The sequence below is a fragment of the Schistocerca piceifrons genome, chromosome 9, assembly GCF_021461385.2.
Source record: "Schistocerca piceifrons isolate TAMUIC-IGC-003096 chromosome 9, iqSchPice1.1, whole genome shotgun sequence".
NCBI lineage: Eukaryota > Metazoa > Arthropoda > Insecta > Orthoptera > Acrididae > Schistocerca > Schistocerca piceifrons.
The window spans coordinates 175211154-175238722 of record NC_060146.1 but is presented as its reverse complement, the minus strand read 5'-3'; the positions used below and the strand labels follow the sequence as shown (position 1 = coordinate 175238722).

At 42.8% G+C, this 27569-nt stretch overlaps 1 protein-coding gene across 2 annotated transcripts in view; it reads right to left on the bottom strand.

Annotated features, from left to right (window-relative positions):
- Window positions 1-27569, bottom strand: part of LOC124717261 (15-hydroxyprostaglandin dehydrogenase [NAD(+)]-like) — a 103531-nt gene that overhangs the window by 54660 nt on the left and 21302 nt on the right. The window contains exons 2-3 of one of the 2 annotated variants that reach the window (XM_047244067.1): window positions 22128-22221; window positions 10030-10153 (exon numbers count right to left, since the gene is read on the bottom strand). In XM_047244067.1, coding sequence (XP_047100023.1) covers window positions 10030-10153; window positions 22128-22220 — 217 coding nt within the window. In that variant the 5' untranslated portion in view covers window position 22221. The remainder of the gene's footprint in view (window positions 1-10029; window positions 10154-22127; window positions 22222-27569) is intronic. The other variant, XM_047244068.1, reaches the window with a different exon arrangement.

The following is a 27569-nucleotide window of genomic DNA, read 5'->3' as shown; positions in this document are numbered from 1 at the left end:
ACAATCCGACCTTTAACAAAGTCCTCCCTACACGAGGCATCACAACAACGTTTCACCAGGCAACGGCGGTCAGCTGCTGTTTGTGTATGAGAAATCGGTTGGAAACTTTCCTCCTGTCAGCACGTTTTAGGCGTAGCCACATTGTGTGAATGCTCTGAAAAGCTAATCATTTGCATATCACAGCATCTTCTTCCTGTCGGTTAAATTTCGCATCTGTAGCACGTCATCTTCGTGGTGTAGCAATTCTAATGGCCAGCAGTGTACGAGGGCAGTTCAATAAGTAATGCAACACATTTTTTTTCTCGGCCAATTTTGGTTGAAAAAGCCGGAAATTTCTTGTGGAATATTTTCAAACATTCCCGCTTCGTCTCGTATAGTTTCATTGACTTCCGACAGGTGGCAGCGCTGTACGGAGCTGTTAAAATGGCGTCTGTAACGGATGTGCGTTGCAAACAACGGGCAATGATCGAGTTTCTTTTGGCGGAAAACCAGGGCATCTCAGATATTCATAGGCGCTTGCAGAATGTCTACGGTGATCTGGCAGTGGACAAAAGCACGGTGAGTCGTTGGGCAAAGCGTGTGTCATCATCGCCGCAAGGTCAAGCAAGACTGTCTGATCTCCCGCGTGTGGGCCGGCCGTGCACAGCTGTGACTCCTGCAATGGCGGAGCATGCGAACACACTCGTTCGAGATGATCGACGGATCACCATCAAACAACTCAGTGCTCAACTTGACATCTCTGTTGGTAGTGCTGTCACAATTGTTCACCAGTTGGGATATTCAAAGGTTTGTTCCCGCTGGGTCCCTCGTTGTCTAACCGAACACCATAAAGAGCAAAGGAGAACCATCTGTGCGGAATTGCTTGCTCGTCATGTGGCTGAGAGTGACAATTTCTTGTCAAAGATTGTTACAGGGGTTCATCACTTCGAACCTGAAACAAAACGGCAATCAATGGAGTGGCGCCACACCCACTCCCCTACCAAGAAAAAGTTTAAAGCCATACCCTCAGCCGGTAAAGTCATGGTTACAGTCTTCTGGGACGCTGAAGGGGTTATTCTGTTCGATGTCCTTCCCCATGGTCAAACGATCAACTCTGAAGTGTATTGTGCTACTCTTCAGAAATTGAAGAAACGACTTCAGCGTGTTCGTAGGCACAAAAATCAGAACGAACTTCTCCTTCTTGATGACAACGCAAGACCTCACACAAGTCTTCGCACCCGAGAGGAGCTCACAAAACTTCAGTGGACTGTTCTTCCTCATGCACCCTACAGCCCCGATCTCGCACCGTCGGATTTCCATATGTTTGGCCCAGTGAAGGACGCAATCCGTGGGAGGCACTACGCGGATGATGAAGAAGTTATTGATGCAGTACGACGTTGGCTCCGACATCGACCAGTGGAATGGTACCGTGTAGGCATACAGGCCCTCATTTCAAGGTGGCGTAAGGCCGTAGCATTGAATGGAGATTACGTTGAAAAATAGTGTTGTGTAGCTAAAAGATTGGGGAATAACCTGGTGTATTTCAATGCTGAATAAAACAACCCCTGTTTCAGAAAAAAAATGTGTTGCATTACTTATTGAACTGCCCTCGTATTAAGTCTGCCTGGGTAAGATTATGCAAAATGTTGTGATCAACTTTTCAGGTGTGAAAAGGAAACATTCACTTTCCGTTCGAAGCCGTACAGCCCAGAATCTGTATGATAGGCAGGCAAAATCACCGTGAGCTTCAAGACAATCGTCCCACGGATGCACCAGGTTGAAGACTCCTGTTTGGTAAAGTACCGTGAAGAAGTCCGTAACTGCCTGCTGCACAACCTCATCAGACTGGAATCGTAGGCCCTTCAAGGCCATTTCTAAGGGACTGAAGGCGTCATACTCGAATTCGGTGGGGGGGGGGGAGGGGGGAGGAGGGAGATGAGGAGTATATGGCGGATGCTGGAGTGTCTCTCACTTTGAGAGGTTCCATGCCCTCTATTGCATGTCACCTCTTATTTCATCAATTTTATGAACGTCCTATGTCACTGAACGGTGGTAACGGACCAAATAAGGTTATTGTAATGAGAGTATTTGTACTGAGAGCTCAAAAATACTTTTCACTTGATTCCTATGCATGTTGGGTTACTTCCCTGTGTGGCCTGTCCGAGGCGAGCATCGGAGGACGCGGCACAGTGCGTTTCCGGTTAGGGGCTGCACTTCCTCGAATTCTGAGGGGTTCGTACAATAGGCTTTAGCGCCTGGCGGAACGACTGACGTCGGTCGAGTTTCGCCTACTGTATGTAGGGCGAAACTACCTGCGAGACGTCTGAGTGTCGCCGCAGTTTATGTGTTTACCGTTCCGGCACATCTAGAATGAAGACTCCTGGCACCGACTGGCTGCATTGTCCTCTTGATTCTGAGAATACTTGTGGACCGTGCCCTGCTGGGTACGATTGTCTGGCGCCGGATGGCCGGTGGTCTAGGCAGGTTGTTTTCGTAGCCGGTCAAACGGAAAGTACAGTGCCCTCAGCTGAATAGCACAGCCATGATGGGTCAACTTAAACTGTGGCTAGTTGGCGTCATAACGCCCTGCTCGGAATTGGAGGGAACGGTTGCTATTGGCGTGAATGATGTTCTGAGAGACTGTGGGGGAATTTTGAATTCAGCACTGAATGCTGATTCACAGTTTTCGAGGGAGCTGAGCAATGTTGACTTCGCTCTTGCGTCGCACGGGTTCTGGGACTGGGGATCTGATCTTCGTGGGAGTCGGATGGTCTTGCGACTTAGTCGCACTTTTTCGGCAGAATTCTCTGACAGCGTTCGGGGCCAGGGGTTGAAACAGAGTTGCTGCACCGCAGAAGCCGACGCCTACATCATCAGAACGTTGCCTACCGACGACCTGCGACAGATTTCAGGATTGGTATTTTGCGGCTCCAGCACTGCAGGACCTATAATTTGGATACTGAGTCCCTCAGCAGCACGCGCGCTTGCGTTGCTACAACTCCACTTTGCTTGTTTCTCCATGTCATCCCATTTGAGCTCTCACTACTAATCACGATACTACAATATTGTCAGGAGAGTAATATTTGATTGATTATGACCTCCAGTCACTATCGTCAAGCTATTGCATCACAGAGAGTAGGAGCTCCTTGTTCTCGAGCCAACTCTTATTCTCAGTTCAGTACACCCTATCCTTTAACCTGCTGTTTGTGTCGATAATCACGTGGCTTTATGTTCTGCTGCATAATACATCTCGTTGTAATATTTAATCCGCATATCATTTCGTAGATATATGCAGAATCCCATTTCCTGTTATTTATTATGATAAAGTTCTCTTTTTTATCTGAGTAGATTACGATTTTTATTAAATTATTGTGAATGAGCACTCCTTATTTTACCAACTATCAGCGGTCACCATCCTTTCCTTCCGTTACCGTTGTGCATAATTATTAATTAGGTTGTAGGTAAGGAGGGAGCCGAGTGCATGTCTCGTTCTCACGCAAAATTCGTCAGAATTAAAGAGGTACAAACTCTTCTCCACTCCGGCATCTTGCAACTTGAGTTGGCGTAACTTTCGCGTTACAACATTTGCGACATTGGAACATTGACCAGCGTATTCTGATGAATAGCACCATTGCAAAACAGTGGGTTTCGGCAGACATGCTGTCCCATACACATCCTTGATTCTCCGATGGATGTCTGCTGGTGTTGTCCTTCGGCAGCCAAGAAAAGAATAACAGCTGTGCCGTGTCCTATCTTGCATTCCTTCCCCTACCCCCCACCCCTCGCTCCTCCTCAACCTAATCCCTAGGGGAGGAATGTCATTTAGACTGCCATCAATGAGCCTAGCGGCCACGAAAACTATCGATTCGATGCTAACATCGATCGTTATCGAATAGCTCCCCACGCGACCACCACCCCTAGCGGTGGTATGAGGTATTACCTTCACAATATTGCTCTCACTACTAATCACGATACTACAATATTGTCAGGAGAGTAATATTTGATTGATTATGACCTCCAGTTACTATCGTCAAGCTATTGCATCACAGAGAGTAGGAGCTCCTTGTTCTCGAGCCAACTCTTATTCTCAGTTCAGTACACCCTATCCTTTAACCTACTGTTTGTGTCGATAATCACGTGGCTTGATGTTCTGCTGCATAATAAATCTCATTGTAATATTTAATCCGCATATCATTTCGTAAATATATGCAGAATCCCATTTTTTCGAAAGATGTTTAAATGGGGAAGATGTCCCAAATGATTTGAAAGTAGGGTATATTTCAGTGATACATAAAAAAGGAGCGAAAGATGAGTGTAAAAATTATAGGGGAATAACAGTGACCAATACCTTCAGTAGATTATATGGAAGAATTATTAAATATTTGTTAGAACAAGAATACAAAGAAAAGGAGGCTGAAGAACAAGCAGGTTTTAGAGCTGGAAGATCAACAATTGATCATATCTTTTGCCTACAACAAATTATTGAAAAAAAATGGTTCGGGCACAATCTATACATTTAGTATTCATAGATATAGAAAAAGCCTATGATAGTGTGCCTTTATCCAGTTTATGGAAAGCTTTAATATCATTAGGAATAAATCCAAGAATAATTAAAGCAATTCAAAATTTATATAAAAATTCTATTTCAAAAATAAAAATTGGTAAATATCTATCACATGGATTCCAAGTCACAAAAGGATTACGTCAAGGATGTAGCATCTCACCTACATTGTATAAAATATATACAGAAGTAACTTTACAGAATTGGAAGAAAAAATGTCACGCTATGGGAATACCAATAAATGATAGAACAATATACTCGTTACAATTTGCAGATGACCAACTGATTATAGCCCAAGACTATGAGGACATAGAGTATATGACCAGAAAATTGATTCAAGAATATAAAAAATCAGGTCTAAATGTAAACATGAATAAAACAAAGTACACGGTAATTGGTGGAGTGAATGGAGACTTAATATTAGAAGAAGGGATGGGAACAATAACAGCTACTGAGGAATATAAATATTTAGGTGTGAAAATTACAAATGATGGGAAACAGGACAAAGAAATTAGATCAAGAATAAATTCTGGAAAGACGACAATCTCTTTATTGAATGGAATTCTCTGGGACAAACACATAACAACTGATAACAAAATAAGGATTTTTAAAACAATAGTTAGGAGCATTATTACATATGGTTCAGAAGTGTGGACAGCAAAATGGCAACTGAAATCAAAATTATTAGCCACAGAAATGGATTTCTGGAGACGTTCAGCAAGAATATCAAGACGAGAAAGAATAAGAAATGAAGTAATCAGAGACATGATGAAATGTAAAAATTCAGTTATTGATTTCATCGAGCACAAACAACTTAAATGGTATGGACACATCAGATGAATGGAACAGGAAAGGCTACCAAAATGCATAATCGACTGGGTACCAATTGGAAGAAGAAAAAGGGGACGACCACCTGATACATGGATACAGGGAGTTCAGTCAGCAATGAGGAAGAACAACATTCCTGAAGATTTATGGACAAATAGAGAAGAGTGGAGAACAATAATTAGTGACTTACTGTAATCTAGAATAGGTGCTGGAAAAATGTACTCACATTGTAAATCCAGAATAATAATAATAATATTGCAAGGGTGCGGTTTGTTTTTGCTTAGTCCAGTATTGAGAACAAGTGTGTGAGGTGAAATGACAAGTTTAATGCCGTCCTACTTCTCACCAAATTACAGCTTTTCACACAGTTTTCAACTCGACAACATAAAAACAGCGCAATGGATAACGCATCTTGCCAACATCAAAAAGTGAAATAAGTTTATACACTACAATGTTAAATATTAACTCTCCGAAAGAACATTAATACTAACCACAATATTATCAAAGTTTCTTTGGAAGTTTCTTTACATTAATGCTAAGCACAATAATATGAAAGTTTAATTAGACGTTTCTTTACAAAATTACTCCTACACATACGTCATGATGTTGGTCAGTACTACGAAAATCGTCCAATACCGGTTCAAAGTTCGGTACTATTTAAGATGACAATCAAGTGACAAATTTGAGCGCAAGATTACCCAAGGCCGCTAGAGTTTACAGTGGATCAAGCTGGTGAACCAACAAAGGTTATGCTTCTGCACGCAGTATTTACCTTAAGCTGTGACGTGCTGCTGTCTGCAAGGCCACTATCTCCTATTGAAATTCCTACAAACTAATCTGGCCTTTGCTGAACTATCCAGCAGAAACTTTCCCTTTGTTTCCTGTTATGCAAGAAAACATGTACTCAGCCCTAGTCATATTATATGACGATATAAATGCGCATGGTTGGAGCAGCGTGCATATTATAGTGCCCTCTCAGTTCTCGCAAGAACAATTAACTGATTTGGCTGACTCGCATCTCCACAGTTGGAGCTAAACATTGCTACTGCTAATTCTTTAGCTGGAGTGCAGCCGCTGTGATCGCAGTGTCCACACAAATTTCTTCTCTGCGTCGCACAGAACGCTAAGTGCTCTGTTCTGCACTTGACGCCAGTTTAGAGAAGACTCACCCATTACAAAATTTATCTCTTGTCCTACTCATGGCAGAACTACCTCCCTCCACTTGGGTTCCTTTCTCACATCATGGCTTTTTTCGACCAATAGGAGCATTCCTCTTATTTTGTAGAAACACACACTACCAATCACAACGAGACTTCAGTATTTTTCTCCTTCGTAGTGCATTTGCACCAGTCGGATATTTTGTGCCCATTCTAGACACCTAAATTACATTGACCCTTCCGTGTGTTGCACTCGCTGTACGAAAATGCGTCACTCTTTTGTTTGTATCCCGTTGGAATTCCGAAACGCAGTTTTCTAAAGCTTCTTCTCTGCCCTTGAGCAGATGCCCTCGCTACAGGCGGCCCTCCAGCTTGAATCACCTGGCCCGGGGTCGCTGTCCTCTTTTCTGCCACCCCTTTAAGTGGTTTCTGGCGCAACGCGGCTTTGCTACGTTGTTGTGGAGCTGGCTTTTCAAAACTAAAAGCGACTCGACTCGCGTTCCCTGTTCTACCTTCCGCTCAAAGAAATGCATTGTATAGGAATGGTGTGTTATTTACCGGGGATTGCCTGTCATCAGTTTTTGCATTACATATTGATAAGCAAATGTTCTCATAACTGTCGATTTATGTTAGGTGTCATCTTCACCTACTCATTGCGATTTGTAAAGGTCTCATGTAAGGTGCAAATCTGACCATTTATTCTACCACCTTACAGTATTTTCTGGCAAACTGCTAATATACAGGCATGACACAAGTGCAAATGAAATTTTTTTTTGATAATTAATTAAGGTGTAAATAGAGATCCACATATGTAGACTTAAAATCTCACTTATCATGGAAAAGTATTAGTCTTTCCTTTGTATTTTCTCCAACAAAAACATTTTATTCAGGTGTATTTACACTCCTGGAAATGGAAAAAAGAACACATTGACACCGGTGTGTCAGACCCACCATACTTGCTCCGGAAACTGCGAGAGGGCTGTACAAGCAATGATCACACGCACGGCACAGCGGACACACCAGGAACCGCGGTGTTGGCCGTCGAATGGCGCTAGCTGCGCAGCATTTGTGCACCGCCGCCGTCAGTGTCAGCCAGTTTGCCGTGGCATACGGAGCTCCATCGCAGTCTTTAACACTGGTAGCATGCCGCGACAGCGTGGACGTGAACCGTATGTGCAGTTGACGGACTTTGAGCGAGGGCGTATAGTGGGCATGCGGGAGGCCGGGTGGACGTACCGCCGAATTGCTCAACACGTGGGGCGTGAGGTCTCCACAGTACATCGATGTTGTCGCCAGTGGTCGGCGGAAGGTGCACGTGCCCGTCGACCTGGGACCGGACCGCAGCGACGCACGGATGCACGCCAAGACCGTTGGATCCTACGCAGTGCCGTAGGGGACCGCACCGCCACTTCCCAGCAAATTAGGGACAATGTTGCTCCTGGGATATCGGCGAGGACCATTCGCAACCGTCTCCATGAAGCTGGGCTACGGTCCCGCACACCGTTAGGCCGTCTTCCGCTCACGCCCCAACATCGTGCAGCCCGCCTCCAGTGGTGTCGCGACAGGCGTGAATGGAGGGACGAATGGAGACGTGTCGTCTTCAGCGATGAGAGTCGCTTCTGCCTTGGTGCCAATGATGGTCGTATGCGTGTTTGGCGCCGTGCAGGTGAGCGCCACAATCAGGACTGCATACGACCGAGGCACACAGGGCCAACACCCGGCATCATGGTGTGGGGAGCGATCTCCTACACTGGCCGTACACCACTGGTGATCGTCGAGGGGACACTGAATAGTGCACGGTACATCCAAACCGTCATCGAACCCATCGTTCTACCATTCCTAGACCGGCAAGGGAACTTGCTGTTCCAACAGGACAATGCACGTCCGCATGTATCCCGTGCCACCCAACGTGCTCTAGAAGGTGTAAGTCAACTACCCTGGCCAGCAAGATCTCCAGATCTGTCCCCCATTGAGCATGTTTGGGACTGGATGAAGCGTCGTCTCACGCGGTCTGCACGTCCAGCACGAACGCTGGTCCAACTGAGGCGCCAGGTGGAAATGGCATGGCAAGCCGTTCCATAGGACTACATCCAGCATCTCTACGATCGTCTCCATGGGAGAATAGCAGCCCGCATTGCTGCGAAAGGTGGATATACACTGTACTAGTGCCGACATTGTGCATGCTCTGTTGCCTGTGCCTATGTGCCTGTGGTTGTGTCAGTGTGATCATGTGATGTATCTGACCCCAGGAATGTGTCAATAAAGTTTCCCCTTCCTGGGACAATGAATTCACGGTGTTCTTATTTCAATTTCCAGGAGTGTATATATATATATATATATATATATATATATATATATATATATGATATATGCTAATACGCACAGAAAACACGATACTTAAAGTTCAAAATTTTTAAATATATGATTTTCAATACAGGTTTTTGTTGATATTTAAAGACTCCATAAATGCGAGGAAACAATAATCATAGATTAATTTTTGGGAAGTAATAATTTTTAGTGCCAGTAAATAAGCCCTTACGTTCTATAACAATCTTCAGGACTATTATTTTTCACAATACATAAATACATTCCGCATTTGATGGACATGTCTCTTATTTTGGCATTGCAGACAGATTTCCTGCATTTTGAGGTATTCCTGACTCAACAAATTTTGGTAATTGGGCTACACTGCAAAACCTAACTTCTAAAACTAGTTGCAACACAGCTCTTCTCGGCTTTTTTATCGTATTTCACACATCATTTACATCTCCACTGTCAGAGGAATTCACTGTATGAGGACGTCCACTTCTCTTATCTACTGGCCCACCATCTCAGCATTGTCATTAATTACCAGTCAGTTTCACCAAACTCAGCAGGACAGCCTTCAGTCACAAACGAGAATTCATCTTCTCAGTCAGATAAATCCGGATTGCTGTCATTAAGAAAAACTTCTAATTGCTCATCAATTAATATTTCATGCACTGCTATAGAGTGTAGAAATATCGGTTATTTCAGTATTTCATTATCGAAGACGAAATTGAAATGAGCAAGTATGCATTATGACCCGAGATCCACATGCGAGGACATTCAGAAATTGTGTTATTTCAAAGTAAAAAACAAAATTTATGCAAATTGAATCCAGAATAGTTAGCCAAAGATGGGTAGAAACACGGATTTTCAGTCAGTTTAGGTATAATAGTTATTTTCAAACATTTTTGATTTGTACCGTTTCCTGAATGCCCCTAAGTGCAAACTAACATATGAATCGTTCCTTGCAACATGCTGCGCCCTGGTTTTAAAACTAAGAACTTAAAGGTGCATACTCGCAGATCATCGGTCTATTAGTGGAAGGGACCCCTATTTATGAACAAAAGAAAATGAGCGAAGGTTCACATGAATGTACTGAGGGAACGAAGAGGATGGGAATGGAATATCTTGTAAGCCTGTATGACATGGAGGCAGAGGAGCCACATACTTAAGCTTTGCAATTTCACAGCTGCTCACCTTCCAGTGACTCGGAAGCCGCCACGTTGGCTTTGACGAAGATGGCGCTTCCCATCCCGAACTGCTCCTGCAGCTCTTCAGCAGCCTTCGTACCGGCCGCATAATTGATATCTGTAAGCACCACCTGCAGGACAAGACAAAGCAAGGCAGGAGAACCAGTCAGTGAGTTAGACTCCGATTAAAATCACTTTGTGAGTGACGTTTCAGCGAGTCGGGTGGTGGGGGGCAGCCGCCAGCCAATCGTAGTTTCTTCTTGAGCGCCAGGTGCGTGCTGTGCTGCTGTTTCCTAGGTACGTCCAGCGCCTTCCCACACACTGGCAACACGGCCACCCCATTCCCCCTCCTCACTGCAACCTGTCATTCACAAAGTAATTGTCTGCTCCCGGTAGCTGAGTGGTCAGCGCGACGGAACGTCATACCTAACGCCCGGGTTCGATTCCCGGCTGTGTAAGAGATTTTCTCCACTCAGGAACTGGGTGTTGTTTTTAGTTTTAGTTATGTCATGTTCAGTAGATCATTTTCCCGATTATTTTATCGATATGATGTGGAACAAGTCATATTACAAGACACATATACACATGAATAGTGCTAATATTAATATTACTGAAATTTTTAGTTCTAGATATGCAACTACCTTTAGAGGTACCATTTTTTTACCATTTCTGAAACAGAAACTCATCCATGGAATAGGAGTTGTCCAAAAGAAGTGATTTTAAGCTAGATTTAAAACTTGCTCTGCTATCTGCCAGACACTTACGTTGTTGGGCAAATGATCAAAGATTTTTGTTGCTGAATAATGTACTCCTTTTTGAGCAACTGACAGCTTCAATAACGGATAGGAAAGGTAATTATTCCCTCTAGTGTTGTACGTATGAACATCACTGTTCTTTGCAAACTGAGATGGATTATTTATAACGATTTTCATTAGCGAATATATGTACTCTGATGGTGCAGTTAAAATACCTAACTCCTTGAAAAGGTGCCTACATGACGTCCTTGGGTGAACACCACTAATTATTCTCACTGCTTTCTTTTGTGCAATCAATGCTTTATCTCTAAGTGGTGAGTTACCCCAGAAAACTATTCCATAAGACATTATTGAGTGGAAATATGTAAAGTACGTTAGGAGGCTGATCTGTTTATTACCAAGACTAACGATTATATGAAGAGTGAAAGAAGCTGAACTTAGTTGTTTGAGAAGCTCAGTAATATGCTTCTTCCAGTTCAAGTTGTCATCGATGTGAACACCCAAAAATTCGGAGAACTCTACCCTGTTAACTGAGCCCTGTTCATATGCTACATCAATTGTCGGTATGACTATTAGGTATACAGAACAGGATATAGTGAGTTTTTTCGAAATTAAGGGAGAGTCCATTTTCTGAGAACCACTTAATAATTCTTTGAAAGACATCCTTAACAATATCTTCAGCTGCTCTTTCTGGAGTGGGATTTATTATAACAGTCGTGTCACCTGCAAAAAGTATTAGTTCCGCTTGCTGAACGTTAAGTGAGAGGTCATTCACATTAATAAGGAACAGCAGAGGACCTAAAATTTAACCCTGTGGGACTCCCTTTGTGATAACTCCCCATTCATTACAATTTACCACCCTCCCAACATTATTTGTGCTACTCAGCACAACTTGTTGCTTTCTGTTCATTAAGTATGATTCAAACCAGCTGCGTGTATAGCCTTCAATTCCATAAAACCTGAGTTCTTCGAGTGTGACATGATCCACACAGTCAAATACCTTGGAGAGGTCACAAAAAATACCAACTGACGATAATTTGTTATTTAGGGCTCGTACTATTTGATGGATAAATGTGTGGATAGCATTCTCAGTCGAGTAACCCTTCCGGAATCCAAGCAGTAACACGCTGAGTAAATTATTTTCACTTAAATGTGAGACTACTCTTGAATACATAACTTTTTCGAATATTTCAGAAAATGAAGTCAGCAATGAGATTGGTCTTATTTTCAATAAGTCTGGAAAAATTCCCTGTGCCAGCAAAGCATTACATATATCGCTAAGGACTCCACTTATTAAATTGTCCTTATCATCATAGTTTCATCACCATCCACATGCAAGTCGCTGAAGTGGCGTCAACTCGAAAGACTTGCACCAGGTGAATGGTATACCCGACGGGAGGCCCTAGCCACACGACATTTCCATTTTTTTTACAAAGTAATTTTGATCACATTATAGGTCACAATGTCCTACACCCCAATTGTGCTGCAAATGGTTTGTCCTCAGCCACATGAAGCGTTCAGGATCTAATTTGTACAGTACACGAGCTACTAAAACACTTGTGCACACGCAGGTATCTGCGCATTGCGGAAAGCCATCGGCACACGGACCATGCTGTCGAACGCCAAGGTTGAGCGTGCCCAGTTCAACGTGCTGCTGAACGCTCAGGAACGATGCGACTTGTGCGAACGGTACGTGGGCCCCAACATTGTATACGCAATCGCAACGCGCTGCAGCGACAGTTGTGGGGTGTTACTGTTCTTAAACCACACTGTTTACGAATCGGGTGCATGTAAGATTTCCATGTTACCTCTACTAAAATGCACATTTCCTCCATTGACCATATGCTAGTCACTTTGTTCTACCTGTAGTATACATAAATCAAAACTTCAATATCTGTGTACATGTTTTAAGGGAAAAAGGAAAGTACCATGTTCCATCAATAATGACTAAGGCTTATAAAATTTTCATTACAAATATTGCGATATAAATTTACAATAGTTCTCCACATAAGATAAATATTATTTCATCATTCCCACATTTTAGTGATACCCTAAGGTCATTGTTACTTGATCACTGTTCCTAGCCAGTAGCAGAATCTTTACAATATGTGAATTACGAAATTAAAAAGAAGGGGGAAAATATCTTACTGCAAGTAGCGCAAGCTGTCCTGTAGATTAAGCCAATCGAACAAACTCAAATGGTTCAAATGGTTCTGAGCACTATGGGACTTAACATCTGTGGTCATCAGTCCCCTAGAACTCAGAACTACTTAAACCTAACTAACCTAAGGACATCACAAACATCCATGCCCGAGGCAGGATTCGAACCTGCAACCGTAGCAGTCACACGGTTCCGGACTGAGCGCCTAGAACCGCTAGACCACCGCGGCCGGCGAACAAACTCACTCCTCAAAAAAGGGAGCACATACATTTACATAACATCGAATGTTACAGTACATACTTATATTAAACTAATAAGAAAGCATCAGAACCTATTAAAACGCGGACGCCAGAAAAAAAATTGACATGATGGGACGGGAACCACCACATCACTACCTTGATATATACCGTTAGCGCTAACGCTACTCTCGGCACCAAACGAACAACAACTGTTTGATGGACAATCCCAGAATGTTGCCATTTGCTAAAAGCTTTAATGTTAGTTTTTTTACTAACTGAAATTTAATTATAACAAATTGTACCAAGAGTAGTGCATTTTTGAAGGAGTCTCAATGTGTCATAGCCTGCAAATGGCATACTCTTCTAATACGTAGATCATGGAGCCTAACTGTTGCCTTTGTGAGTTGCTTGCAGTTGCATTTGAATCTTACAAGGGAACCTCCCCATCACACCCCCCTCAGATTTAGTTACAAGTTGGCACAGTGGATAGGCCTTGAAAAACTGAACACAGATCAATCGAGAAAACAGGAAGAAGTTGTGTGGAACTATGAAAAAAATAAGCAAAATATACCAACTGAGTAGTCCATGCCAAAGATATGCAACATCAAGGATAGTGTGAGCTCAGGAGCGCCGTGGTCTCGTGGTTAGCGTGAGCAGCTGTGGAATGAGAGGTCCTTGGTTCAAGTCATCCCTCGAGTGAAAAGTCTGCTTTCTTTATTTTCGCAAAGTTATGATCTGTCCGTTCGTTCATTAACGTCTCTGTTCACTGTAATAAGTTTAGTGTCTGTGTTTTGCGACCGCACCGCAAAACCGTGCGATTAGTAGACGAAAGGACGTGCCTCTCCAATGGGAACCGAAAGCATTTGATCGCAAGGTCATAGGTCAACCGATTCCTCCACAGGAAAACACGTCTGATATATTCTATACGACACACGACTGGAATATGTTGTCGACCCACCTAACTTGTAAACTTGGCGAATGGGTAAAAAGATTCTTCTACCTTCCCCGATTTAGGTTTCCTTGTGGATGTGATAATCACTCCCAAAAAAGTGATGAAATCACAAGAGTTTGTCTCATAAACTGCAACAAATGAATGCAACAGTTTCACAGTCGCACAGTTTTCCCTGTGCTCTGTCAAAACATATGTTTTTAACGTTTTCAAATTTTTCCGTGTGTACACCGTCAAATCCTGCATATGTCCAAGCAAATCTGAACATGTCCTGGAACTTTGGAGAGCGAAGTTGAATGTGTGTGTGTGCCTGAACTTTGATAGAAAATAAAAAATTGAAATTTTCACTCGAGGGAAGACTTGAACCAAGGACCTCTCGTTCCACAACTGTTCACGCTAACCACAGGACCACAGCGCTACTGAGCTGGTGCTCTCCTTAATGTTGCCTGTCTTGAACATGGACTGCTCAGTTTGTATATTTTGCTTATTTTTTTCATAGTTCCACACAACTTCTTCCTGTTTTCTCGATTGATCTGTGTTCAGTTTCTCAAGGCCTATCTACTGTGCCAACTTATAACTAAATCTGCGGGGGGTGCGATGGGGAGGTTCCCTTGTTGGGAGGTTGCTTAGAATAACACAGTGTCGCAGGAGAGTGGTGATTTGCGTACTATCGTGCTGAAATAAATGTTTTAGCCACACGCACAGACTGATAACCATTGGTCTGACTCGATGGCCAACATGAGTTTGGCTTTTAGGTGCTTTTCTATGATCATTTAAGCAAATGATAGGCTCGTCACTACATCCCCCAAAGAAAATATGATACTCGAATAGCTAAAGTACAATAACACAAAGAACAAAGTTTACAAAATTTGCAGAGTGTGGCAAGCATGACTTCCCTCCCTTGGGTTAACTGGCACAGGAATGGCATCCGGTGACACATTTAAGTAAAATTTGCCTAACATGAAAAACAGTGGACCCTGCACAGTGAAACGAAAGTTGGGAAAGAGAGAAATTATATTACAGATCAGTAAGCTTTTATTCTACAAGACAGTTATAAAGTACATGGAATGCTCCAAAACAGCAATACAGATTATTGGTCAAAAATAGAGTAACAAATGATTCAGTGTGTGGAAGACAAATCCTCAAAGCTTATTTTTTACAATGTTTTCAGATGTTCTGTAACATAATGGTCTAAGTTTCAATGTAAAAGTTATAAGAAGTGATATGTGGGTCACCAGAAAGATTGCATTAGCTTCCATGGGCTGGAAGGTGCCCATGTTGCCACATTCAGGTGAGTATAAACGGACATGCAAGTGGGTTGCATAGCAAAGGCAGACAACCGCAGCAGAAAACAGCATGGCACAGCAATAGCCGCCACAATGGACGAAGGATTGTTACCACAGCAGGGCTGGTCTCTGTTATGACGACCACTAGCCACGAGAGAGAGGTACAAAAACTTCAGGGTGAGGCAAAAGTCTGGATACACACCTACAAAAGCCGAAATGTGTGAGGAATCATAATGGCTTCTGGTATGGTGTATCTGTAAGTGGCCGGCCTTTGTGACCGAGCGGTTCTAGGCGCTTCAGTCAGGAACCGCGCGACTGCTACAGTCGCAGGTTCGAATCCTGGATGTGTGTGATGTCCTTACGTTAGTTACGTTTAAGTAGTTCTAAGTTCTAGGGGACTGATGACCACAGACGTTAAGTCCCATAGTGCTCAGAGCCATTTGAACCGTTTTATCTGTAAGTGGGGGCGCAACTTATAAAAGCTATGGCGACAGAGGCTGCCTTCTTGAAATCCGCCATCATGGATTTGGATTACATGTTTCAAATCGGAAGCGCGTCATGTGGCACATTATTTTGAATTGTCTGTTTCTCAGGAATACACATGTGAAATCTATTTTCAGATATCATCATTTGTGTAGTAGTTACGGCTTGTTAAAGTTTCTGACATTTGTCAGAGTCGGCATTACAGCATATTCTTAATATGGCGTCCATTGCGTTGGAGAGACAATCGGAGTTTTTTGCCAGTCCTACTGCACACGTTGCAGGATCTGTCGGTCAACAGAGGCACATGTTTCCTCAATACATTGGATTTTTACCTCATAGACAATTGATTTAAAATGTTCCCACAGATAAAAGTAAGGATATGTACGATCAGGTGACCATGATGGCCATTCGATAGGATCCCTCCCACGTATTAGGTGACCTCCATAAACTGGAAGTGCACTGTTTTGTTGGAAGAAGGTTGGGAAATCACCCAGCACATCATGACGGAGCACGTTAGGATACCTCTCCCAATCCGAGGTTCCATCAATAAACACTGGACCCATGATTCTTGTGCCCCAATCCCACACGAAAGAGTCACTTTTTACTACCAGCACCTTTACAGAGATCCAAACATCAGGAGTTTGCATCTGACCAGTAACGATGATTCTATTTGTTTACTTCCACTTGCACATAAAAATTAGCTTTGACCACAAAACAACACCTGTAGTATGAAGTCTGGATTCATGTCACACTGATGTAGAGCCCATTCTGCAAACTCCACCCGCCAATCAGGATCATCCTCTGAGAGATAATGTTGCAATTGTAACTTGTACACGTACCATTGGTGTATGTGCAGCACACGCAGGATTGAATGCTGACTGACACCAGGTGTTGCTCATAACTGGCGCATACTGCGTTGCGGACTTTTCACAACAAATGGTCAGGTTTACACAGGTACAATAGTCGGGAGACATTGCAACATGCATTTTACAGAGTGCCGGCCGGGGTGGTCAGAGCGGTTCTAGGAACCGTGTAACTGCTACGGTCGCAGGTTCGAATCCTGCCTCGGGCATGGATGTGTGTGATGTCCTTAGGTTAGTTAGGTTTAAGTAGTTCTAAGTTCTAGGGGACTGATGACCTCAGAAGTTTAAGTCCCATAGTGCTCAGAGCAATTTGAACCATTTTACAGAGTAAAAATTGATAATACGTACTTTTCGCACATTCGCCTCTAAGCGTTACCGTGGGTGACACACTACAGTTGTTGTACAGTTCTCAATAATGTTCGAATATCCCACAGCCACCTTCAGTGTACCTGTACACCCTTTGGAGAACACGTATTGTTTGAGTGCCTCTGCACATTCCCTAATGAGGACAGTAGTGTCCATGATGCGACAAAGCAGTTCATCTCGCTTACTCACCTTTCGTTTGTATACCTCAGCCTTCATCCAAACCCATAAACAAACATATACTGGCCTAATGCCTCCCGATCTTGATGGACTGCCACGACCAGTCTAGCGATTAGGATAAGTGCGGCTGAGATGTTTGCAACACTGCGCTATTGCACACGATACTCTTTAAAGCCTGTACTATGGTAAGTTGACGGGCTTCACCTTAAGAGAAAGGATTTTTTGTATAGATTTTGACCGCGTGTACCTGAATGGAGGCAAATCAGACTTACACCCACTCAGTAATAACAATGATACGTCAAGCAATTCCGGAGTGCAACCACACGTTAGGACGGACAAGAAACAACACAGCAGATGCTACCAAATTGTTAATAATACGGTCGCCAGCCTAATTAGGCATTAACTGAGTTTCTTCCCTGTACAAGTTGATGTACGTTCATACAAAACAACACGTAATAATACTGCATAATATGGTAAATTTTAGAACCAGAAAATCTACTGAACTAATAATTTCACTTTCTGTACTAATATGGATATGCCATAAATACACAACATTACGCTATAATGTTTACTAAAAACTTCGTACTGTCTATTGATCTGATTAAAATCGGGCATAGATTACCCTAGGAATAGCACTTTCGAAACACACATACAATGTCAATTTTGAAAAAGGTAAAACACTGATAATTTTTGGTTTTATATTGACTTTAACTTTGCTGGTCAAATCAGTTCAGTACACTTCAGAATTCAAATGTATAGAAAAGAAAAAGGGGGGGGGGGACCCTGAAACTGTTATGATCACTGTATTGAAAATTTTGATTATTGAAATCATTAAGCACTCAAGATTTCCAATATATGGGTTACCACTCTTTTTGTCTTATTTCCTGCTCATTTAACTACCATTATTTTTGTCTCAAATTAATTAAATTTCATTACTAAACGAATTTCAACATTATCTTCCAACTTTGTCAGACCTTTGTTATTTACCGATATATTCATTAACAACAAAGTTCTTTAAACATCATTCTAACATAGATAGGTCTGCAGGTAATTATTATTAACATAAACTTTAAATCTTAATTTCGGGACACTCGGATTGCACAACATGTGGAAAGGACCCTGTCTAGGTTAGTTGTGAGGATAATTAACTGATAGGACAGTTCTGGTAAAATTTAAGTTGTTATTGAACAGTATGGAACAAAAGTAACGCTGGTCCACACGAATACAGTAGTAAAAGTTTCAACCTGTTTGTATCGATGTGGCGGTTGGCGGGCGGCGAGAAGGCGAGGCACAGAGCACACATACAATCACAGCAATGGCTCTTGATGTATCGGCACTTTGCTTCTTAGCGTCGCAATATTTTTCCGTTTAGTGCCTATGGAATATGGCCATGCTGTATAGGCGTCGGAAACGGCACATCCGAGGCTCAACGAAATCACGTTTTCCGGGAGAGCCTCCTCGATCCAGAACGTGTTTCTCAGACCGATGCCCAACTCCGACTACTACTGCTGAGCCCGTTGTGCCGTGCAGCGCCCGTGTGCATTTTCCCGCGCTCGCCTGGCATCCACCTTTTACCGCTCCCCTACAGACAGGGTATTCACCCGAGGTTTTGCATTCTACATATCCTAATACATTGCCTACGTATGGACCAGGCGCACAATTACAACTTTAACATCTTACAACAGTTTCAACATTTCTTACATTTCAATTTTGTTATAATATTGCTTGCAATTTGACATAAACATTAATATTCACATCGAAAATTGTTTACAGTTTCTTTAACATAATGACATGAAAAGGAAAGAAATGAAATCAGAACATCGATTACACTAATTGATCGAAAATTAGAAGAAAAATTTATTATATGTACAATAGTATAGCGTTGGTGTTGTTACATGTTCTCTCACATGTCTTGTAAAATATAGAGGGCCTCTGATGTACTGGAAGTATGTAGTAGTCCACATGGCCAAAGGAACATCCTCAAGGTGTTCAACAAACGAATTTTTCAAAATATTTAACTAATACTGTACCGTCGTCCACTCTTCTACAATGACTGGATCGACACTATGTGATCAAAAATGTCCGGACACCCACAAAAACAAACGTTTTTCATATTAGGTGCGTAGTGCTGCCACCTACTGCCAAGTACTCCATGTCAATGACCTCAGTAGTCATTAGACATCGCGAGAGAGCAGAATGGGGCGCTCCGCGGAACTCACGGACTTCGAACGTGGTCAGGTGACCGGGTGTTACTTGTGTCATACGTCTGTACACGAGACCTCCACACTCCTAAACATCGATAGGTCCACTGTTTTCGATGTGATTGTGAAGTTGAAAAGTGAAGGGACACGTACAGTACAAAAGCGTACAGGCTGACTTCGTTTGTTGACTGACAGAGAACGCCGACAGTTGAAGAGGGTCGTAATGTGTAATAGGCAGACATCTATCCTGACCCTCATACAGGAATTCCAAACTGCATCAGGATCGACTGCAAATACTATGACAGTTAGGCGGGGTGTGAGAAAACTTCGATTTCATGGTCGAGCGGCTGCTCATAAGCCACACATCACGCCGATAAATGCCAAACGACGCCTCGCTTGGTGTAAGGAGCGTAAACATTGGACGGCTGAACAGTGGAAAAACGTTGTGTAGAGTGACGAATCACGGTATACAATGTGGCAATCCGATGGCAGGGTGTGGGTATGGCGAATGCCCGGTGAACGTCATCTGCCAGCGTGTGTAGAGCCAATAGCAAAATTCGGAGGCGGTGGTTTTATGGTGCGGTCGTGTTTTTCGTGGAGGGGGCTTGCACGCCTTGTTGTTTCGTGTGGCACTATCACAGCACAGGCCTACACTGATATTTTAGGCACCTTCTTGCTTCCCACTGTTGAAGAGCAATTCGGGGATGGCGATTGCATCTTTCAAAATGATCGAGCACCTGTTCATAATGCACGGCTTGTGGCGGAGTGGTTACACAACAATGTTCGCCCCTGTTAGATGAGCGGCCAGCGCGGTGGAATGCCACGCCAATGGGTCCGGGTGCGATTCCTGGCTGGGGCAGGAGATTTTCTCCACTTAGGGACTGGGTGTTGTGTTGTCCTCATCATCATTTCATCCCCATCTCCGATGGGCAAGTCGCCCAATGTGGCGTCGAATGCAATAAGTACTTGCCCTCAGTGGCCGAACTTCCCCAAATGGGGGACTCCCGGCCCACAATTCAGTACGCTCATTTCCATTTTTACACGACAATAACATCCCTGTAATGGACTGACCTGCACAGAGTCCTGACCTGAATCCTATAGAACACCTTTGGAATGTTTTGGAACGCCGACTTCGTGCAAGGCCTCACCGACTATATCAATCAGTGCAGCACTCTGTGAAGAATGGGCTATCATTCCCCTTCCGCAAGAAACTTTCCAGCACCTGACTGAATGTATGCCTGCGAGAGTGGAAGCTGTCATCAAAGCTAAGGGTGGGCCAACACCGTATTGAATTCCAGCATTACCGATGGAGGGCGCCACGAAGTTGTAAGTCATTTTCAGCCAGGTGTCCAGATACTTTTGATCACATAGTGTATCAACATGCTACCAATCGCAATGCACCAAACATTGATCGGAACACTAATCTAGAAATTGGTTTATAATGCAGCATGTGGAATTTCCTGCGACCATCGATGGTTCTTACATGTGTTGTTGATCCTATTCTGGATAAACTTGGCTTCATCAGTAAAACGTGCTAATGGAAGCAAGACACGATTGTCATTTAACCAGTGGTAAAACTCAAGTCATGTGGTATTGTCGCCAATCAGAAGATTGTGAACTCGCCTCTGTTTGAAATGGGTACAAGTTTTCTCCATGTAACGTTCACCATACACGTGTTTGTGGAACACTGATATCTGCAGAAAGTTGCCGTGTGCAGGTAGGAGAACTGCGCTGCACCATTTCAACAATATGTTGCTATTACTGCACAGATTGTTGAACTATATGCTTAGAAGAAAAATGGGTACTTGGAAGAATACCATTTTCACGTAATGTGCTTAATACTCTGGTAAACACGCTACGATCAAGAATTAGATGTGTCGGAAAATGCCCACAGTATTCTGCAACACTACCACCATAGAAGCTGTATACATACACCATATCTGCATATTCTTCACTGATGTAGATGTGTGGCATTTTAGCCAGTGCGTATGGAAACGCTGATGACCGATACTTCCAACGCAATGGACAACTGCACGTTCACCAAGCTAATTTAATGGCAGGAAGACATCCTGACCAAAGAGGTTGAAAGCAACGAGGTCGTTTGAGCTAGAATGAAACATCAAAGAGGTTAGGTGGGCAAGATACATATGTGCGTGCTACTAGCCCCAAGACAAGTGTACTTCAAAGGTTTTCTACGTTGGAACTCATTCAGAATATGACTATGTCCGTCCATATGAAGTTTTTGGCTTCAAAGGAGCTTTCCTGTCATATCCCTTAACAATGACTGCTCCTCCTGGGACATCCTTTATTCTAATGTTTATTCACATTGCAGAGAAACGTTTCTCCTATCTGATGTGGTTTCCATTAGCTGCATGTGTCTTATGAGAATCAGCAATCATATCCCTCATAGCTCACCAACAGTAATTCACTCCATGTACTAGACAAATCAGTTTTTTCTATGTCCTAGTGGAATTACCATAATGGCAGGAATCCCTGTTGTTGTTCGTAATGTGGCACAGACATTAGATGAAACACAGTAACTACGAACAATTGAGAAGTGACTCATGGAATTGAGAGAGCTTGCGAACTGGAAGCAGCCACCTCTGAGACGCTGACGACACTGACCTTGGCTCCTGCGCCTAGCAGCACTCTGCAGAAGGCTCCCCCAAGTACTCCCCCAGCTCCAGTCACCAGGGCCACTTTTCCTGTGAGGTCCATCCTGAAATGCAAACACAACTCTTCAGAAACCCCTCTGTCCATAGTTTGGAATTCATGTGGATGCCAGAATATCAGCATACAGGTCTCGTTACACTCTTAGGAAACTCAAGTTACTTTACACACAAATGGTTTGAATCATATTTAACAAAACCGAATGCATAAAGTTATACTAAATAAGGTCTCAAAATGCTTTTATACAATGGGGATCTTCCCACCATGTCGCGTCTGCATCGCCACGTATGCCTTCAGCCAATCACCGTTTTGCTGTAGGTGAATACATTTTTATTTTTCTTGCTGGGTCGCAGCCTAGCCAAGTTAATGACGTGCACCCACTTATCCTTGGTACCAGCCTTATTTACGTTAAAAGGAATAGTGTACTGTTCTGGCCTTATCCCTTTCTGCGCTGAAGCTCACCGTTATCTTGCTAAATAGGAGTTTTATAATGTCATTAATCACCATGCGTTTCGCTTTAACCTGTTTGTTCCATGCCATTGTCCATATTGGTAGAGAATGTTCTGTTAGTTTTCGGTACATGAGATTAACTGTAATTGCCTTTTGCTGATGTAATATAATTATTATTTTCTGAGGATCTCATACTGTATCGTCCTGTCATTATGGATCAAGCTCATGTAAGGTCCATAAAATCCGAACACCTTACAAGTTACCCCAGAAAGTTACGCCATGCGACATTTATAAGTGGAAATAACCACAATATGTTAGGAGGTTGATTCATCTGATTCCAAGGCAAGCAATTATATGATGGGCAAAAGTAACTAAACTTCATTGTTTGAGAAACTCAGTAATGCGTTTGATTCTGTTCAATTTTTTTATCAATACATACACGCAAAAATTTGGAGCTTTCTGTCCTATTTACTAACCTGTGTTTATGTGCTGCATCAGCTGTTGGTATGACTCAATTTGTTGTACAGAACCGGATATAATGCGTTTTCTCAAAATTACGGTATCAGTTAATAATCCTCTGAAAAACATCACTGACATTTTATTCTACTGCTTTCTTACTAATGGGATTTGTTATAACACTAATACTGTCTGCAAAATCTGTTAATTGCGCTTGTTGAATATTAACTAGTATGTCATTCACATATACACCAATGAGCCAAAACATTATGACCACCAGTTTAATAGCATGTTGTTCCACTTTTAAAACACAGTACAATAGATATTCTGCTTGGAATACATTCTGCCAGTCCTTGACTTGATCCCAGAAGTATGTGGGACCAGATGTCTCCGCACAGGTCAAACAACTTCCACAAATTATGGGATGGTACTTCGTGGGCACATAGCTGGTGTCTGATATCTGTTCCAATAGGAACAGATCATAGACATTTGCTGGCCAAGACGTCGATGTGGATTCACAATAATGTCCTTCAAACCACTGTTGCACGATTCTAATCTTGCAACACGGACAATTATCCTACTGGAAATGCCATCGCTGCAGGAGGAGACTTCAAGAATGAAGCGATGCAGGTCGCCCGCAATGACGTTCATGTAGTTGACTGTTGTCACGATGCCTTTGATTACCACCACAGATACCATGGAAGCCCAACTAAATGTACCCCATACCATAGTCCTGCCCTACCAGTCTGCATCTGTGAGGCAGTGCATGTTTCGTGCAGCCATTTGCCTCAATGACAGCATGTAAAGAGCTGACCATCGACTTGGTGTAACGAGAAATGCGATTAATTCGATAGGCGATACGTTTCTATTGGTCCAGAGTGAAAACTCAGTGATACTATGCCCGCTACAATCATACGAGGGCTATCCACAAAGTACATTACGTTTTGGAATTAAAAATAAATAAAGTATTGAAATTTTTTTTTAATATATACAGATGAAAGCCACACTTAAATACTACTTTTCTACATAGTTGCCATTTAAATTAAGGCACTTATCGTAGCGATGGACGAGCTTGGAAATTTCTTCGTCGTAAAATTCGGCCGCCTGCGCCTTCAACCACGTGCTTACCTCTTCTTGAAGCTGTGCGTCGTCATCTAAACGCTGCATAGCCAACCACTTCTTCATTGCTGGGAATAAGTGGAAGTCGCTCGGTGCCAGGTCGGGACTGTACGGCGGATGAGGAAACAGCCCCCACTTAAAAGATTCGAGAACTTCACGAGTGCCATTTGCCGTGTGGGCCCGTGCGTTGTCGTGAATCAGCAAGATCTTTGAGCCCAACTTTCCCCTGCGCTTGTTTTGTATTGCTCTTCTGCGGTTGTGCCGAGTTTGGCAATACCTTTGAGAGTTTATTGTAGTGCCTCTTTCCAGGAAATCCACAAAAATCACATCTTTTCTGTCCCAAAAGACAGTCGCCACGTGGTTGAAGGCGCAGGCGGCCGAATTTTACGACGAAGGAATTTCCAAGCTCGTCCATCGCTACGATAAGTGCCTTAATTTAAATGGCAACTACGTAGAAAAGTAGTATTTAAGTGTGGCTTTCATCTGTATATAATAAAAAAATTCCAATACTTTATTTATTTTTAATTCCAAAACGTAATGTACTTTGTGGATAGCCTTCGTAACTGATTGCAGTGGGCAATCATAGCTGACCATGTCATTGGGTTAACACAGGAACACGTATGTGTCATATGATGTGAAGCTCTAGGTTCAACAATAGCTTTTGAACAGCATGCTTCGAAACACCTGTACCTGCACCAGCATTGTACTCTATCGTCAGATCTGCCACAGATTGCTACCTATCCTCGATTACACAGTGGGGTATCCTCCGACCTCTAACGTTTGTGATGAGACATGGTCGTCCAATACCATACAGCCTATTCGTCTCGTGGCGAACCACGCAAGTGTGTGGAAATAAGTGATGGCATTGAGAGCTTTGCTTTCTGCGAAGTGAGGACAATACGCTTCACGTATTGTGGCGACATATAGCAAAGCAGTAGTTAATTATTCCTGCGGGAATTTTTGCGGGCAAAGAAATTGTGCACATTGCTCCAACCCGCAGTGAGTGTGCAATAGCCATTATTTCGACTAGGGGAAGATTAACCTTCTATGGAATGATGCAGGAAAGCTACGACTGAGTGAATTCAGACAAGGCCAGAGTAGGGAATTAGCGTTTCAGATCCAGCACAGAGACAACGCCATTGCAAATGCTGCTTGGTAAAGTACCATCGAGCATTAGGCCATGGTAAATGTTGAGTATAGATTTTGCTTACTCCAGCTTGTGTACGCTTTGACCACTGAACATCAAAAACTATGATACTATCCTATCCTCACATTGAGTACATGAGAGTTTTTTCATTGGTTCAAAAAGTAAATTTATTCTCCACCAACTCAGCGCATTGACCAGTTATGACAGCACAGATTTCAATGAGCTGATGAGCATTTTTAATAATCATTCTTTCCTGCGATAAAAATTTTTACATATGTAAAGACAACGATTTTAATAATCGTCATTTCAATACATCCAGGAATAAAATATTTTGTGATTGAGTGTCAAAAATAATTGAACATGATTGTTGTGTATCACTTGACCCCTAAAAGAAACAGTTAATAAATTATATGTAGAATCAAAAAAGAAATTTACCACTCAGAAAGTATTGATTGCACAAATGCGAGCAGTTGATGGTGTTCACCTGTGGTCGTGAAGTAGGTATGTTTCAAGGAGCTGGGCATTTTAACTGCTCCGTCCCAAAACATATTTTCACATTTTCGCTAGTGAAATTCCTCATAGTTTATTCATCACAGTTTGAGAACAGAGCCCCCAAATTACAATTGTATATTAAGAAATTACCTTTCACTAGAACTTTCAGTGACTCGGAAAGAAGTTCAGTTTGCAGCAACAAAAAATGTTTGATCATGTGCCTAATAAGATGTAATGTCTCACAGGCAGCAAAGCAAGTTTTAAATCTAAACTAAAATCATTTTCCCTGGACAATTCCTTCTATTCTATGGACGAATTTCTATTTGCGAGGGTGAGTCAAATGAAAATCTTAATTTTTTTAAAATATTATTTATTGTGCAGAAGTGGTACAAAGCTGTATCACTTTTCAACATAATCTTTCCCACGCTCAATGCAAGTCCTCCAGCGCTAACAAAGTGAATAAATTTCTTTAAAAAAAAAATTCTTTTGGTAGTCCATGTAACCACTCATGCACCACGTGGCGTACCTCTTCATCAGAACGGAACTTCTTTCCTCCCATTGCGTCTCTGAGTGGTCCAAACATATGGAAATAACTTGGGGCAAGGTCTGGTGAGTATAGTGGTGGGAGTGAACCCAGGTTTCGTCCCCAGTAACGATTCCTGCAAGGATGTGATGCTCTTAACAGGTTTTTGGACCACTTCAATTGTCTTCATCCCCGTATCAAATTTACTATGGAGGTTGAAAATGATGGGATGCTTCCATTTTTAGACGTAATGGTTTATAAAAAACCAGATGGAACTTTGGGACACAGCGTTCACCGAAAGCCGACACACACAGATTTGTATCTGCACCCTAAGAGTTGTCATCCACCACACCAACGTAGTGGCGTCCTTAGGACTTTGGTACGGAGAGCATATGCCATTTCCGACGCAGACAGCTTAACCCAAGAACTTGAGCATTTGATGACTGTTTTTAAGGAAAATGGATACACCGAGAATCAGATTCGTCGGGCTATGGAATTTGGACCGTCTCCGGAGGTGTCCGAAGAGGAACATAGATCTGTGGCCTTTCTTCCTTATGCTGGAGGCTTATCGTTTAAGATTGGACGAATTTTAAGGAGTTTTAACATTAAGAGTGTGTTCCGTCCACCCTCTAAGATTAGGGCTCTGCTTGGCTCTGTGAAGGATGATTTGGGACTTAGAAAACCCGGGGTGTACAAAATACCGTGTCAATGTGGGAAAGCTTACGTTGGTCGTTCTATTCGCACAGTGAATGACAGGTGTGTGGAACATCGCCGTCACACGAGGCTACAACAGCCGGAAAAATCGGCCGTAGCAGAACACTGTCTGAATGAGAGACACAAAATGAAATTTGAGGAAACTGTTGTAATTGCCAACATTTCCGGTTTTTGGAATAGTGTGTATAAAGAGGCGATCGAAATTAGGTTGGCTGATAATTTAATCAACAGGGACAATGGGTTTCCTCTTAGCAAAACGTGGAATCCTGTATTATCTCGCATCAAAACAGAACGCTCTTCGGTGCGGCCTTGATTGCGATATATCGTTGCCAGCAGTGTTTCACTAAGGGCGGCGCCACCTCCCTGTTTTGGAAGTCAGAAACCGTGATGGGCGGCGCATGCGCCGTGTACTGAACGGTGGCCTATATAGGACGTCGAATTGCGATCTTGCGTCAGTTCTCAGCGCGACTCATCAGCAGAAGCAGCATTCCCTGAA